This window comes from Stegodyphus dumicola, chromosome 7, assembly GCF_044657685.1.
Source record: "Stegodyphus dumicola isolate Sdum_Otavi_A_Nest chromosome 7, ASM4465768v1".
NCBI classification, from domain to species: Eukaryota; Metazoa; Arthropoda; class Arachnida; order Araneae; family Eresidae; genus Stegodyphus; species Stegodyphus dumicola.
The window spans coordinates 197,365,263-197,383,561 of NC_140774.1; the positions used below are offsets into that span (position 1 = coordinate 197,365,263).

At 35.2% G+C, this 18,299-nt stretch overlaps 1 protein-coding gene across 1 annotated transcript in view; it reads left to right on the top strand.

The window, feature by feature from the left end:
- Positions 1–18,299, top strand: part of LOC118197653 (follistatin-related protein 5-like) — a 299,939-nt gene that overhangs the window by 217,423 nt on the left and 64,217 nt on the right. Inside the window, exon 6 of the mRNA XM_085821454.1 lies at positions 2,929–3,095. Within this exon, the coding sequence (XP_085677580.1) occupies positions 2,929–3,095 (167 nt within the window). The remainder of the gene's footprint in view (positions 1–2,928; positions 3,096–18,299) is intronic.

The window sequence follows — 18,299 nt, forward strand, 5'->3', positions numbered from 1 at the left end:
TCTTTCGCATCGAGAGACCACCAAATCTGTTTTCAACAAACATCGAAAACGCCCGTGTTTACGAATTTGTCTTGGAATAGTTTTCTATTCCCCCTGCGGTTTCATCAATTGTGTGCAGTTTCACCTTAGGGCCGGATTGCACCTGCGAACGTCAATAGCTTTCCGTATTTCTCCTTTACTTGCTTCAAAAGAATGATTGACATGTCTTTTAACAACTCGCGAAACCAATGAGCCATACACTAACGTGGAGGGGAAAGACTAGGTAGAAAATAAACGAGGCGTTGGGGCGGTTTGCCGTTGCCTGAATGAACGGGCGTTACGGGCGACTTCGATGCGAAAGAGTTAAGTGTCTCGTCGGCTAAGTGTCCGGGATCCGTTTTTGGCAACCAATGACAAGCAGAAATAAGGAAAATATCGAAGAAGGGGGATAGATTAAGAACGAAAATAGTCGGAAGACAATTTACAGAGTTCTGATGAAACTCTGTTTGTTTGAGAGTTCTTGGGAAAGAACACCGTAATGCTGGTTTCTCACTCACGCAAGTCATTAAATATTTTTTGGTCAGTACTACATTTTTTCATTTCCAGCAATTAAAACAGCTTTCAAAAAACCTCAACGGATACAAAATGTATTCTATGATGTGAATGAAGTGCAAGAAAACTTGTTGCTTGCCTCTGTAATACTCTATGTGAAGAGTTCCAGTAGCTGTTCCCATATTTCCGGCAGTGAGCATAATGTATCGACGATGGTGGACAAATGCAATTCCATGATGTGGATGAAGTGAAAGAAACTTTCTTGCTTGTCTATATAATATTCTAAGTGAAGATTTCAGAACTGTTCCTATATTTCTGGCAGTGGACGCATTGTGTAGAAGATGGCAGACAAATGCAATTTCATGGCGGGCGAAGAACAAGAGAATTCGTTGCTTGTCTGGTGTATTATTCTATGTGAAAAGTTCCATAAATGTTCCCATATTTGCAGCAGTGAGCATAATGTATAGAAGATGGTGGACAAATGCAATTTAGTGATTTTGGATGAAGTATTACAAAATTCTTTGATTCCTGTCTGTAACATTCTGTATGAAGAGTTCCAAAGCTATTCCCAGCAGTGGACATAATGTGTATAAGATGGTGAACAAATGCAATTTAGTGATTTTGAATGAAGTATTACAAAATTCTTTGCTTCCTGTATATAATATTCTGTATGAAGAGTTCCAAAGCTCACATTATGTCCATTGTTGGACTAATGCAATTTAGTGTCCATGCTGTCCATTGCTAAGAAAGAAAAGTAGATTTTCTTGGACAGCCGAGGCGAACACCGCTTTTGAATAACTAAAGAATGCCCTAATCAATGCCCCAGTCCTTAAACTCCCAGAAGGCGAACAAGATCTAGAAATTTCAGCGGATGCATCCGATTATGCAGTTAGAGCGTTGCTCTCCCAAAATGGGCAAACTATAGCTTTTTTTTTTCGAAAATCTTGAATACTACTCAGAGGAACTATTCCGCTACTGAGCGAGAAACGCTGTGTTATTAGCATTTCAGAAGTTTCGTGTCTACTTTGGTGGACAAATGCAATTTAGTGATTTTGGATGAAGTATTACAAAATTCTTTGATTCCTGTCTGTAGCATTCTGTATGAAGAGTTCCAGAGCTGTTTCCAGCAGTGGACGTAATGTGTATAAGATGGTGGACAAATGCAATTCAGTGATTTTGGATAAAGTATTACAAAATTGTTTGCTTCCTGTATATAACATTCTGTATGAAGAGTTCCAGAGCTGTTTCCAGCAATGGACATAATGTGTATAAGATGGTGGACAAATGCAATTTAGTGATTTTGGATGAAGTATTACAAAATTCTTTGATTCCTGTCTGTAACATTCCGTATGAAGAGTTCCAGAGCTGTTTCCAGCAGTGGACATAATGTGTAGAAAATGGTGGGCAAATGCAATTCAGTGATTTTGGATGAAGTATTACAAAATTATTTGCTTCCTGTGTATAACATTCTGTATGAGAAGTTTCAGAGTTGTTTCTAGCAGTGGGCATAATGTGCAGAAGGTGTTGAACAAATTCAGTTCAGTGATTTTAGACGAAGTAATACAAATTTCTTTGCTTCCTCTGTATAACATTCTGTATGAAGAGTGTCAAAGCTGTTTCCAGCAGTGGGCATAATGTGTAGAAGATGATGGTCAAATGCAATTCAGTGATATTGGATGAAGTATTGTAAAGACATTAAGTATTTTTCAAAGCAGAAGAGATGAAAAATGAGCAGTGCCCTTGGCAGGACTCGAACCATGGACCTCTCGAATACGCATCGAGTGTGCTGACCACTACACCATGAAGGCATGCTAAGAAGGCGGGAGAAATACCTTATAGTATTACAAAATTCTTTGCTTCCTGCGTTAACATTCTATATGGAGACTTCCAGAGCTGTTTTCAGCGGTGGCCATGATGATGGTGGAGAAAATAAGTAGCTTAAAACATTATTCCGTTTATTTTGGGATACCCTGTATATACATCCTGCAGCATTCGGGATCACTTATACGTAAACGATAAATTTTATTATTAAAAGTCGTCTTGTCACTTAAACAGTGGCAGCATTCTTCGTGGCCTCTTTCAGGAAACTGCATCTATATTTTGCAGCCTGTTAGTAGCACGTTACAGATTACAATCTAAAACCTTAAACTGCAAATATACTCACATGGTTGGTGCTACCGGTGGGTTATCTTATAATTTGCATGACCATAGTTATGATGTGTAAAGTGATTTGTAGATCAGATGTGAATTTTGCATGTTTGAATGTTCTTCTCCTTTGCCTACTTTCTTTGGATGTTAATGCGTTTGAAAATTTTCTTTTTGTCGATTTTCTTAAGTACGTAAAAATATGAATTAACTTTTAATTATTTATTTTAAATTGTTTTTTACGTTTTTCAGGTGTCTCTGTAGTATCTCTGGACAAAGCATTGGAAGTGAATCACGTGACTGCTAGAGTAGGCGATAACGTAGAAATCAAATGTGATGTCACCGGCACCCCGCCTCCACCTATCGTATGGCGAAGGAACGATATGGATTTAGCGTCTCTGAATGAAGATGAAATCAAAGTAAGTGAAGTCTCCTTTTAGTGATTAATTTTCTTTCCGCATGAACTGTTAGTTTAATAGAGATTTATATTAAGCTTTCGTGATTGATAAACTTGACAAATTTTTACATTAATGTAAAAGTTATTGTGTGTTTTCAAAAATATATAATTGGGTCTGGTTTTTTTCACCAGCATTTTGATCACTTCTATAGTTGGTTGTTAATATATATATTTAGTGGCAGATAATATTTGGTGGCAGCAATTTGAAAAGTGAAACGGACATTTTAAGTTTTCGCTGCAAAATGCCAAAAAGAAATTAATAGCTCTTCTGGGCTAACGCCCTTTGACCTAAAAATTGGCTCTAGTGTAGAATTGGGTGCCCCTTCGATTAGCGACAATTTTTTGTAAAATTTTGGCGATGAAATCTTATTTCTGGTTACCATGATAGTGTAACTTTGCTTTAGCCTCCTGATTTTTTTTTAATAAAAATAGATCGATGTGTACATGGACAAATTTAAACAGTACGCAATGCCTAGTTTGTGCAATTCTGGGATGATTTTTAAGTGAAAACAGATCGATGTGTACATGAACACAGAGTTTATGCAATTCTTTGACTTTTTATTTTGGTTTTGTGTAGCGGCCATCTTGAAATGATGCCTTCCTGGCGCCGATCTTGGCGTCAAAAAAGAATCGCCAAAAAACAAGGGGCACCCAATTGTAAACTTTTACTTAAAAATTTGTTTCGATATTTAATTGTAAAATCTAAATCGAATTTTGAAATATTCGCTTCGAGATGCATACCTTCGTCATCCAAATAGCATGTGTTCGAAATTTCGTTGCTCTAGGCCTATCTGTCTTTACTGTGGATAGCCATTTCACGTACTCACAGATTCTTCATTTTATAATAAAAGAACAAACGAAAGAAATTCGGCTAATCTTTGGAATATGGTAACAGGTAGTTTGTCGACATTTTGGTAAGGCGATAAAGCTTTACTAGCTGGCTTTACTAGCTAGGACTTTAGCAATAATCTGAGAAGTACACAGTTCGAATCACAGATTATTTTGTCTCAGAGAAATGAGAGATCATGAGACATGTAATGTGATATTTTCCGGAAAATTCCGATCGTGATTTTAGCTAATAAGCACTTAGAAACGACTTCGCTGCTAAAGTGCAGAATCGCCCACTTAGTTGTTTGGCGCTTTTTACAAAAGTAAGAAGAATTGGATTTTTTGTAATTTTCTTTGACTTTTTAAGTGAAAATAGGTCGATTTGTACATGGATAAAGTCAAGAGTGTGCGCAATGCCATTTTCGTGCAATTCTGGGATTTTTTTTAAGGGAAAATAGGTCGACGTGTACATGGATAACGCGTATGTGCAATTCTTAAAAACGCGCGAAGCAGTGAGCGATTCTGCACTTTCTCCCAATTTCGCACCTAATCTTCGTCATGATTAAGCGCTTTTGTTCCATAAAAGTTCTAGTATAAGCGTAATTCGGCTAGCAGATTGTTCGAAAAAATGCTGAGTTTAAAAAAAAAAAAAAAAAAAAAAAAAAAAAAAAGCCTTTACTTCGTGAAAACAAAATGGCGTCTAGAAAAAAAACTAGCAGGTTGCTGTTGCAAGGTTGGTCGCCAAATTCTCGCCTAAAAATCGCCAAGTTACCATAATACGAAGATTCACCAGAAATTCATTTAAAAATTAAGAAAGCTTATGAAAATACTCTCTGTCGCATCTAGAAACTGTTTTTGTAACATTGATGTATATTCTAAAATCTCAAAATTTGCGAAAAACTACTCGACAATGAAGAGCTTTGAAACACACGATGCAATAAAGAAATCATCCTTACACAATGTTCAATTCAAATCTATGATGAGAAATAAAAATCAAATATGGTTTCGAACTATGGTAAAATTAGGAAACTATCGAGAACAAAGAAACGGATAAAAATAAGCAGGTATTGAAAACTTTATGGAATCGGAAACACTTGCTCAATTCTCTTTTTTATTTCCATTTTTTTAATCAAATATACGGTGTTTATTTCAAAAGTTCTCTGAATTAATTATATTTTCTTAAAGTTATTTTTTCCTATCATCTGCAGGTTGGCAGTTTCTTAAACAATTCTAGTAGAAAATATCAGTTTATTTTTCTTTTAGCTTCCGAATTTAATAAGAAATTTCATTTTGTTTTGAATTGTATAGATTTTTTTTCTCTTCCTAGTCCAGATTATTGTCTTCAGACATGAAATGTCAGCTCGGCTTTAGATTTGTTCATTTTTTCTAGCAATTTCTGAAATAATTTTTGCGAGTTATTCCCATTTTAGTCTCTCTAAACACATTAGCTTCAGACTTACTGTAAAAGTTAATTTTTGGCATTTCATCTGTTTATAGTTCTTATCAATTTTAGTTTGTAACTTGTTCTTAGATTTTTTTTTCATAAGCAAACTGGATTTTAAGCATTTATAAATGACATTTAAAATTATCTATGCGTAGAATTTTTCATAAGTTTATAAACTTTTCTCCAAATATTCGCTCGATTTCTCTAAGCAACCTTTTATATTTGACGTTATTATCCAATTCCGTATTACCTCGCCTGTTTCCTTTCGCCCTCCCCCCCCACGCATGTCTCTAGCATAAGGTTCTGGACAATTTTTAGTATTCATGTGCGCAACGAGTGATGGTGTACCACCGGGGTGCCTGGGTCAAAAGACCCTACCCCCAATCGAAAATACATTAATTCGAACAGAATGCAAACTAAAAATATGCCCAAAATTTCTAATACACATTTTTTTTTTCTTTTTTCATTTCTTCTTTTTTTTTTCTATATATATATTTTTTTTAGAATTTTTTATAAGAATTTTATATATATATATATATATGTGATGTACCAGCTTTTGTCGTAGCTTAAATTATCAGACGATAAGTTTTAAAAAACAGGATCCATTTATCATATTTCAGGAGAAAATAGCAGTTACAAAATTAGATATCCGGAGTAAATAAAAAAGAATTACTAATAACTTTTTGTATGAAGTTTAATGCATCGTGACATTTAAGAAAAAGCCCCCGATGTTCTTTTGCGAGTCCTTATATAGCCTCTGGAAAGGCGGAGCTTGCAAGAAATGACGTCAGCCTCTTCAGCCAAACCAGTTCGCTTTAAATATTTCCAGAACATTCTATAACTGTACGTGTAGAAAAAGGCGGGAAAAACAACTTGACTACGGGGCTGTGGATTTAATTCCACGTACTTTCAAATAAGAGAACGTCGCTATTAAAAAATGAAAAGAACATACAGTTAGAATTTTAAGTGTAATCTTGACTATGGAATTTTATTATTACATATATATATATATATATATATGGTTTTAATAATGAAGTTAGGATGATTGATAATGAACAATGAGAGCGTACATGATCACATAGAGAAAATGCCGTCCAGCCAATAGCAGGAACAGAAACAACAGTACATAGCAAAAAATAATGCAAAAATATTGGTAAGTGCAAGACCCAGTGTGCAATATTAAAAGAAAACATGAATACATCCATAGAATAATTTACAAATACAGTACAGGTAAGAAGTAACATTAATGCACAACACAAAATATACCATACAGAAGTTAGTCAACAGCATCACTAAGAACGGCTTTTGATGTTGCATTGATCATTGACATCATAATCTTAAATTTTAATCACCGGGTTACCAATGGACTCCAGGTCTTCGTGAAATTTTTTGGCCAGTCGATAGTAAAAAGTTCTAATATGATCCATTTTCAGTTCAGTATGTAGTCTGCGATTTCGAACATACCATGGGGCATTGGCAATTTGTCTCAAAATCCCGTTCTGTGCAGTTTGCAGCCTTTTCCTTAAGGATCTACTAGAATAAGCCCACACAAGGCAAGCATATCACAATAATGGACGTAGAAGGGACTTGTAAATGAATAACTTGTTGTCTATAGAAAGAACGCTGTTTCGAGCAGTTAAGGGGAATAGTATGTTTACGTACTCGAAACTTTCTGATAATAGATGTAATGTGTGGGGCCTATAAGAGAGGTTTTACTGAAGACCAGCCCAAGATAAAGGACTTGGCTAATTTTTAGTATTAGCGAGCTTCCCTAAATTTTAAAATCGATTCGTTCGTGTTGTAGAGACATTAGGCATTTTTTGGAAGCAACAGAGATTTATTTATTTATTATTCCGCCTGCTTCACCCATCAATGGGCACTACATGTCAGTCATGTTATTCTGATCGTTGCTATAGCAACCTATTTTGGTTGTTTATCTTTTCAACCTTCTTATAGATAAACAGATTTAACAATAGTTATTACTTTTGTTGGGTGCTCCAACTGACAATTTTTTGGGAATGTTAGTATAAAATTAGCAAAAAGGGTTAGTTAGCTTAGAGGTATACATGAGTAGAGGTTTGCTGCCTTTACATTTCGTCAGGTGCTGCTTTGATTATAACCTGGTTATGCTATGACCTGGTTATCTGCTATGATTATGTTTCTCTTAGAATAGACATACTCTATGATGGTTCTGAAGCAGGAGAGATGAAAAATTAGCAATGCTCTCGCCGGGAGTCGAACCACGGCCCTCTCGAATACGCACCGAGCATGCTGACCACTACACCACGAAGGCATGCTAGGAAGGCGGGAGAACTCTTTTATAGCGTAATGGGCCTTTTCGTCTTACTAATAGATTTGCTTATAGACTTTTGAGTACATAGATTCTGACTGATTGAGCAATTATAGTGATGAGCTTCAAACAAACAGGGATATCTAATACTCTTTATGGCTTTAAAGATCATTGCATGGGCGAAGACACAGGAAATGGTGACAGAGAACTTGCAAGCTGAATCATACGACACGAACAGCAGTTCCAGCAGCATTAAGGCCCACCAGCGATCGAGCGGTTAAGTCGCTGAAAACTGACAGCTCGACGTTCGAATCCCGCGAACGGGCTGGCTGCATGGGTGCTTTCAAAGTTTCCTCTATGTGTAACGTGTATACGAGCCAGTTTCCCTTAGAATGTCCTCCTCGAAGGCATCCCTCCCCTCAGGCAGCTAGCCCTCGATGCTTTGCCGTAATCACATAAACCATCCACCAACATTAAATGGCTTTAGGCCTAGCGAATAGCAGTTGACAACAGTAATAACAGGCGAGATTAGAGATACAGGGAAGCGGAAATGAAGATATCTTATTACATAGAGTCATTAGGTTTTTTTGATAGTAGGGAACATGAAAAATGAGCAATGCCCTCGCCGGGACACGAACCTGGACCTCTCGAATACGCGCCGCGTGTGCTAACCATTACACCACGAAAGCATGCCAAAAGGAGATAGAAAGTGCCTTATATATTGTGGGGGGTCGACCCTTTATAATCATATGGTCCAGTGGTATAGGAGGATTGGGTCTTCCCTGTATTATAACTATTATGACCTTATATATTGTAACTTTAACATTTATATATATCAGTAGTATTAGGTAGATAGATAATTATTAGATAGATAGGTAAGTATATATAAATAATATTAGATAGATAGATAGGTAAGTATATATATAAATAATATTATATATATGAACAGTAGTTTATCTATGAATGCTTTTCATTTGTTATGTTCTTACTGTAATCCAGTCTTTCGAAATTAAACTATTCGCATAATCCCCCCTTTATTTTCAAACAATGAAATAAATAAATAAAAGAGGGGGAAATACTCAAGTAAAATATGCTCTATGTCTTGTAAGTTTAAACTTTCCAAGGGTTTTGCAGAAAGCAACTCTTACACTTTAGTTTTCTACATACTGAGCGCCGCCTGAGATAACCACTGACCTGACTTTGTTGTAAAAGTCTTACAGTGTTAATAGTCATCCTGGCAGAAGGGAATATTTCCTCCGTGTAAAAATATAAATATAAATATTACATGGGCATACAAGGCCTGCGTATAAGCATAGATATGTTGATTACAAACATTGTCTTGTACAAGTCACATATGATAGTTACATAAAATCATGACAGCTATGTGTACATTCAAAACATTATCTGAATTCATATTTACAATACTTTTACTGAGATAATCAAAGTAAACTTGTAATTCATTTACACATTGACTGGATTTTCAATATCATTTAAACTGCTTTAGAATATTATTTTTATCATGTACATACAAATTGGATAGTAATATGCTTACATTACAATAGTTTTGTTACTATTCTACGGGGTGAGCTATTTTTCTAGTGTTGATTTTCAGTTGTTCTAGTATTTTGAATTGCTGTTAAAATTATGCTGCACAGATACAATTTTCAAGGGCAGGGGAGAATTTCTTAGTACCTTGCTGAGCATAGCCTGATTACCTCCTCTATTTTAGTTTTCGTCTGCTTGTTGCCGCAGGTATTCTCTACATACTGTGAGCACATTCTTCCTAATGCTATATATATATATTCATAGAGTTTGCAGTGACTCTTATAGAAATCAGCTCTTAATTTTTTCTTAAAATAATTAAAAGGGCTCTTTTATGAAAGAGCAGTTTTAATTTTTCCTTTGGTTTTCTTAAACTCCTTGAACGAACTTTCGTTCAAACATTCATTTATTTTCATCTCGCGGCCTTTGCGTCCTGACAGAAACCTTCTGGGAGAACTCATTGTTGCAAGCTTCTTTAGCAAGCGATCCACTGAAGCAAATGCACCTTGTAACAGCGCTTATCTAAAGAGCCTCGGACACTCGTCATTTTGTTTTCCTGTTGAGGCGTTCGTATTAAAACTACGTCGGAACTTCGTAGTATTTCCCTCTCCTTGGTCCCAGTCGACTGCCGAAGGATCAGTTTCGAGAATCTTTTGTCTTTTTGGACAAAGCCGCCCGAATGGTGCTCAAGGCTGTTGCCAACGGCAGGCGTAATCTAGCGCTCCTTGCCACGAGGAATTTCATGGGCTACGTCAGACAAGTGAGCATAAGTAACAACACAACGACAAAAAGACAAGGGGGCCTGAAAGTCATTAACAGTGACAATAGCATAGGAGCGAAAGTTGGAATACGGAGTTGGGTGTAAAAAGACGCGTTGTCGCTGCTCTTGAACATGTCACCATTTCATTTTGGTATGTCATTTCTTTTTGTAGAATTTAATATAAATTCAATATATTTATTGTTGCGTTTAAAAGTGAGTCTGTCGTCGATGAAAAACCAAGTGTTTACATAAGCCTTCACATAGCATTAATGTACCGTGAAATAATATAATTACTTTGCTATTATTTGGTTGAGCCATTTCCAAGAACTCATTTTATATATAAGATTTTATGTCCTATATTTTTAATGTCTTGGGGATTATTTCGTAAAACAAGCGTTGTTGTTTAGCTTTAAAATTACTTCAGTTGTTAAACTAAACTATATATACTGAGATTTAACTTCCTTTTATATTATAATTTATATATATATATTTTAATTTTTTAATTTCTGACTGTAAGTGCTATGTTTTTCCAAGTATTAGACTGTAATCTGAAGTTTTCAGATTATGATTTTAAGTCTCCTATTACAGCTTTTCTTCCTAAAAACCTTTTATTTTAAGCGTTTATGGTATCATATCGAATGTCCTATGCATATGATTTTTAGAAAGCTTTTAATAAAATGTATTTCTGTTACTTGTAGGGTTCCAGTCTTTCATATTTAACATTATTACTCAGTACATCTGTTTAAAACTTGGAAAAAAGGCAACTCTGGGAGTCTAGCTTTCCATGTACTGCCCGCACTTCCCTTGTACTGTCATATCAAGTTATACTTTCTGGATGCATTTCAGCCGTAAAATTATTCGTAATTTCATTTTTTTACCTCCCGCCAACTTACATGCATAGGTAATGCTTTCTGTCCAAAAATTCAATAGTGAGTTTTCGGTGAATCAGCACAAATTAGGGTCCCCACAACACGTTTTTGCTGTTTACTTCCGTGTACGTATTGGAATTTCAAAAGTATTGTAATCTCAAAAAATTTCGAGTATCATAGTTCAACAAAAATATCCGTGTTAACCGCTCTCGAATTCATCTCAACGATGTTTTTGCATGACATCTGTAGGTACGGACAAAATAGAGGACTATTTTTTTTTAAATGGATTGTAAAACGAATTTAAATGGATTCAAAGATTTTTTTTTCTGACATCTGACATGATACGTACGTATGTATCTCGGGTTAACTCAAAATGAATAATCGTAGAATGTTGAAATTTTGCATATGGGACTGCTGTAACATGTAGTTGTGCACCTCCCACTTTCGTTGCGATCGGCCCCACCAATCCTATATAAATATGGCCATACCAAATATCAGCTTAAATTATCAGACGATAAGTTTTATAAAAAAACAGGATCCATTTCAGGAGAAATAGTAGTTACAAAATCAAATATCCGGAGTAAATAAAAAGAATTACTAATAACTTTTTGTATGAAGTTTACTGCATCGTGACATTTAAGAAAAAGCCCCTGATATTCTTTTGCGAGTCCTTTTATAGCCTCTGGAAAGGCGGAGCTTCAAAAAAATGACGTCGGCCTCGTCAGCCAATCCAGTTCGCTTTAAATATTTCCAGAACATTCTATAACTGTACGTGTATAAAAGGCGGGAAAAACAACTTGACTACGAGGCTGTGGATTTAATTCCACGTACTTTCAAATAAGACAACGTCGCCATTAAAAATGAAAAGAACATACAGTTAGAATTTTAAGTGTATTCTTGACTATGGAATTTTATTATTACTATATATATATATATATAGAATGATTTAAAATTCATTGAATTCGAAAACAAGTTTTTCTAATACTTGCACAATAGCTGCGAAGTAAGATAATAATAATTTATTTACTAACGAAATATTGATTATATTATTTCTGGAAGTCAATAAGAGGATGGTTACAGCTAACTTAGTGGTATTCATCTATTCAATTCCTTTATTTAATTTAGTGGTATACATTTATTCAATTTCAATAAAAATTAAAGAGATGCCGATTTATGAAATGTTAAATGTGTATGCTTCTGTATTTTTACTTTTTCGACATAGCTTTCTCTCAAAATTTGTCTCGCGCTGCCTTGCACAGAGAAGTACAACAATTTTTATTATATTTCTACTAAAATTATCTATTACAAAATTCATAACAATATTCCTTGAAATCATAGACCAAGATGTATAAAGATGTATGGAGTGTTGAAAATTCTGCATACTCATGTTGTAGCAGTTTAGATGAATTGTTTTAATTTATTCATTAATTTACATATGAGAATTTTATTTTTACTTTACAAATGCTAAACTTCCAGTTGCCAAAATTCAAACTCTAAGTTTACAGCAGTTATAGCATATTAAAAAAGTTTACAGCATTTATAGCATATTAAAAATTTTTAACTAATATTTTAATTTCCGTAATGATTCCCGTTGTAATTAATAGCAAGATAAAAAGTAATTAAGAAACTGCATAACATTCCAAAAAATCGTTAATTAATTACGATAACGGCACAAATGTTTCTAAAATTATAAACTAGATATCGCGATATATAATAAAAAATATTACAATGAGTATATTTATTTTTCATGTATAAATCGCATGGAATTATTTACTTTATTACGTAATTATGTCAGTTACCAAAGTAAATTAAAGATCATCTACCACTTCAAGAATCGTAAGCATTGTCTTTTTTGCCACACGAAGAGACAATAAATGGCTTAGTGGTATAACGTATCGTAACGCTTGCAAAAATAGTGCCACTGTAAACATTTCTAGTATGAAAAAAATCTGATGTGTACACCACATGACTTCCTTGTACGGAATATTAAATTATACGCATTTTTTCTTGCATTTCATTTAACTTATTAGATTGAATTAAACCTACTTTCGCCATTGAATTAAACCTACTTTCGCCGACAGCGCATAAACCACAATAGAATAAATGCATTCTTTAAAATTCACTTTGTTTACCATAGCGACACTCTGGCGCTAGGTTTACTTAACAGTATTATATTTCGATCATATTATAACTCAGAATGCACAAAATTTATATCATTTAAAGAATTATCTAATCGTTGCCACATGTCTATTCAAATACTATAACAAAGCTAGAACGATGTATAAAAGAAATTAAGCAAACAAAACGAAAAAGAAACAGTTTTTCACAGACGATTGAGTATTTCTCATTCAATTAATTCAGTTTTCACTTCGCGACAAGACAAAAATACATAAAAACTCATATCTGTATTAAAAATTACGAAGTAAATCTTAAATACTTATTTCCTTGAAAAAATTCCAGAAAGGATTAAGCAGGATTTAATTGGCAATAATAAATGAATGCGTTATCTTTGTTGTTGCGAAGCTTAGTGTCTCTAGATTGGCAACAAATCTGCAATTCTGCTGTTTCAAATGTAAACAAATATGTCCGCCATGTTATTTAAAACTTAACCACACTTAAACAGCTGTTAAATTGTTGATAATTGTACAAATATTGCTTCCAGAATTACGAAATGCATAAAACCTTTAACCGGAAGATAAAAACAACATAATTCAATCATTTTTACAGAAAAAAATGTACAATTTACAAACATATAAGAGTAAAGAAACTGAGATCACTGAGCCGGGTAACAGAGTGGATATATTTATATACGTTTGGCGCCGCCGATTGAAACCAAAATACGAGGTGCACATTTACATGTTATAGTAGTCTTATATACAAAATTTCAACGTTATGAGGCTACTCGTTTTGGAGTTATGCGAGATATGTACGTACGTACGTTCGTACAGATGCCACGAAAAATTCTCTTCAGAATTCATTTTAAAGCAGTTTTTTAGTTTTTTTGGAAGAAAAGAGTCTTTTATTCTGTTCTTACGTATAGATATTACGCAAAAACATCGTTAAGTTGCATTCGAAAGCGGTCAAAGTTGATATTTTCGTTGAAATATGCTGCCTGAAGCATTTCGCGATTACAATACTTCCTTTTTACTTCGTACAAGGAAGTAAAAATGCGTTCTAGAGTCGATGAAATGCGGTATTTTAGTCAAAATATCGAGTTTGAAATGTTTCACGAAAACTTATCCAAAAGCCAGATTTTAAAATGAAATAAATAAGTTTTATGTAGTAAATACGAATAAGCATTTGAAAGCAATGGCAGAATGTAAATCCCATACTATAATGTAATCCATGTTATGCAACTCCAAAGCAATGACTTGGAAAAAATTATCAGCTATTGCAATGGAGTAGTATATGGTCCATGATATAAAAACCTAAAGATATCCAGATTATCTGGCGCTCTTGGGAATGAAATGCAATGTTTTCTTTTTCAGAAAATAGCGTAGAAAAACATGCTGGAAATGGAAAGGAAAGTTATATCTTTCGTATTCTAACGCGAATTTTTTCTCTTACTCTTATATCCTCGCCGCCTTTCCAGGATGACTCAGTTTTCTACAAAATTTATTACAAGTGATATTAATGCTACACTTGTTTATTATTGATGCATTAATTATGTGCTTGCATTTGCTACTGACTATTAAATCCAAATACATTGATAAAAGATTCAAAACATTAGTTGCACAAAAGTTTTCAATCAGTTTTGAAAAATCTAGCAAAGAAGAGGAAACAATAAAAGAAATCTCAAACCTTTTCAGAATTTACATTACGCCCAAAGGAGCTTTTTTAACGTTTTTCTGTGTTACCTTTTTTTATTAACTATCATGTTCTTCACACTTAAACCACAAAATTCAGTTCAACAGCAATATCGCAAAATAATTTTAAAATGAACATATCCTTAGAATTTCCGATACACAGTCTCGCTTGGTGGGAAATAAAAATGTTTTTTTTTTTTTTTTCGTACAGTGTTGCCATGCTCGCTTTGAAATCGTTGAATCTGTTCATCAAAAATTCATTAAAATTTTACAAAATATAAAATAGATAATAAAACAAATTCCAAATTTTTGTTTCCAGATGCCCATATTCGCAGGAGGATTACATTATTCAAATTTGATGGCTCTAGGTACCAACACAGTGCGAGAAACATACATACATTTATGCAGATTCTTCCTTATTTAATTTCTTTAAATATAATAACCGGCGATAATATTGGGTGGCAACAATTTGAAAAGTGAAACAACGCTTGTAGTGAATAACGCAAATGCAAAAACGATGGTCAAATTGTCTCTTTGTGCTACACTCATGTCCATAAATTAAGGATAATTCGGAGTCATGCGGAAATCGAACTCTAAAATAAATATATCACCTGTAAAATCACTACACACATCTTCAAGAATCATATGCAAATTTCAGGAAGTAACCAGATGACACCGATGGTACGTCACAATGACGAGAGTGTAAGAGAGTGATATGTAATACAGGCAAAGAAGTAAAATTTTTCGCAGGCGCTGTATAAGCATTTCAGTGCACTAACCGAATAGTTATGACACAAAGAACGCATTTGGATGATTTTTTACGTGGTAGAATTATCGGCCGTCTGGAATAGGAACGTACCCAACTGGAAGTATCAGACGAGCTTGGAATTGCCCACGGTGTCATCTCCAGGCTTTGGCAACGATTCCAAGATGATGGTAATGTGAGTAGATGTTACAGCACAGGTCTCCCCAGAATTACGACGCCGAATGAGGACCGGTATTAGGTAGTTACTGCCAAAAGAAACAGGCGGAGCACAGCCTCAGACCTGTCTCGTCAGCTCTCTTCAGCCACTGGTACGACAATTTCAAGGCAGACCGTGTACAGACGCTTAGAGCAGATTGGTCTATATGCTCGTAAACCTTTCAGATGCGTTCCACTTACTGCAACTCACTGTCGCCTGCGGTTAGCCTGGAGTAGAGAGCATGCATTGTGGACACCGCAACAGTGGGGCTGTGTGATGTTTTCCGATGAGTCCAGGTTTAGCTTGCAGTCTGATTCTCGGCGGACGTTCATATGGAGAGCTCCAGATACCCGTTATCACCAAGAAAACATCATTCAACGACACCGTTACGGGGGTGCAGTAGTGCTCGTTTGGGGTGGAATTATTCTGGGTTCCAGAACTGACCTGCATGTTCAAATTGGAACCATGACAAGCCAAATCTATCGGGACGTCTTTCTCGAACAACATGTACGTTTGTTTCGGGGCGCCATGGACGCACAATTTGTGTTTATGGATGACAACGCCCGTCCTCACCGTGCAAACATCGTAAGCGAATGCCTTCAATTGGAGGATATCACCCGTATGGACTGGCCAGCATTCTCACGGGATTTGAATCCAGTGGAGCACGTGTGGGACATGCTTGGCCGACGAGTTGCAGCCCGTCAACCTCCTCCTACATGTGTATCGGAACTTCGGAGAGCATTGCTTTTTGAGTGGTGTAATATCCCCCAAGATCAGATCGATAATTTGATACTCAGCATGCCTAGGCGTTGTACGGACTGTATTGCATCGTCTGGGAGACATACAGTGTATTAGCAATCATACCAGCCATGTAATATTGGTTTTTTGTAAATATGTGTTTTTTGTAATTTGCTCCAGGGAGAAAAAATCGTTAATTATTTTAATAATATCAAACATATAGCATCTTTTTTTGCTCTTTACCTTTTGTTTAATAAATAAGCTTTACAAATAAGTCAAATTTGTTTTGCTTCTGACTCTTTCTTTGCCTGATTTTGCATTATCCTTAATTTATGGACATGAGTGTAAAACTTTTCGAGCTCTCATTAGACCTTTTATCAATTGCAGTAGCCTCTTGCACTGCCAGCAGACCTATCAGCCGCTGAATACTATTAGTTCGGTCCGAGGTTTGAATCCCGCTAATGGGCTAGCTGCATAGGCGCTTTCGTGGTTTTCCCCGTGTATAACGTGTAATCGAGCCAGTTTCCCTTCGAAATTCCTCCAGAAGGCATTACTCCTCTTAGGCAGATAGTCCTAGAGGCTTTACTATAATGACATAAACAAACAAACTTGGACTGCCAGCCTTCGGTATCGCACAGAGGTGGGGACAACCGTTTTTTATAGCATCAGATCAGAACCTTTCTCTCGCTGAAATGAATCGATGCTGGTTTACAACTCAGACTCACTATAACATTAATCTTGAGGAATAAGATCGGGAACGGGGAGTGAATCAAAGGCGGTATGACGGGATTAAGCGAGGAGCGAAAAGTATCGAACGAGATTCGTATAGTTCACTCATTTAATAAGTAGGAAATAAGTGCTTAAGATTTATTTCGTAAATTTTAATGCATATAATTTGAGTTCTTTTTTGTATTTTTGCCTTGTCGCGAAGTGAGAACTGAATTAATTGAATGAGAAATACTCAATCGTCTGTGAAAAACTGTTTCTTTTTTGTTTTGTTGGCTTAATTTCTTTTATACATCGTTCTAGCTTTATTATAGTATTTGAATAGAACATGTGGCAACGATTTGATAATTCTTTAAAGGATATAAATTTTATGCATTCGGAGTTATCATATGAACGAAATATAATACTGTTAAGTGAACCTAGCTCCAGAGTGTCGCTATGGTAAGCAATTACTAGAGTGAATTTTAAAGAATGCATTTATTCTATTGTGGTTTATGCGCTGTCGGCGAAGTAGATTTAATTCAATCCAATAAATTTAAATGAAATGCAAGAAAAAAGGCGTATAATTTAATATTCCGTACAAGGAAGTCATGTGGTGTGCACATCAGATTTTTTTTGGTAGTATCGTCGGTAAAATCGTGATTAGAGATTTTCATTTTAGCGTTATTAATATTATGCTGTTTTTCATGAAAATTACAAGCTAACTTACAACAGTACGTTCTTGAATTGGGGCAATTTTAGGTTCTTCATGAATTGTGAATGTGCTGTGGGCTTTAGAATTTAGCCGCAATACATTGTTTGGGGGGAGCTTGCAATGTTTTCCTGTTGATTCTACACGACTATGCCCAGACGGGACAGGCGTAACATAGCATGAAATGCGAAATGTGTTTATAAATGAGTAATTTGTTTTCGATAGACAGAACGCTGTTTTGTGCAATTAAGAGGTTAAGGTTACGTTCTCAAAATATTTGGATAATTATGTGTGGGGAAATTCACTCATAAAATATAGATATGCGAAAGAAAAATCCCATCAGCGTTTGGTATTAAAAATGTAGATCGAATTTTGGAAAAAAAAAATCGCTTCTTCAGTGTCTACACAAAATGAATGCCAAATTTGATAGTTATGAGCCTGATCCTTTCTGAACTCTGCAGGAAAATTACGTCTTTGTTTTAACAGAGATTATCCAAGGGTGTGGGGTTT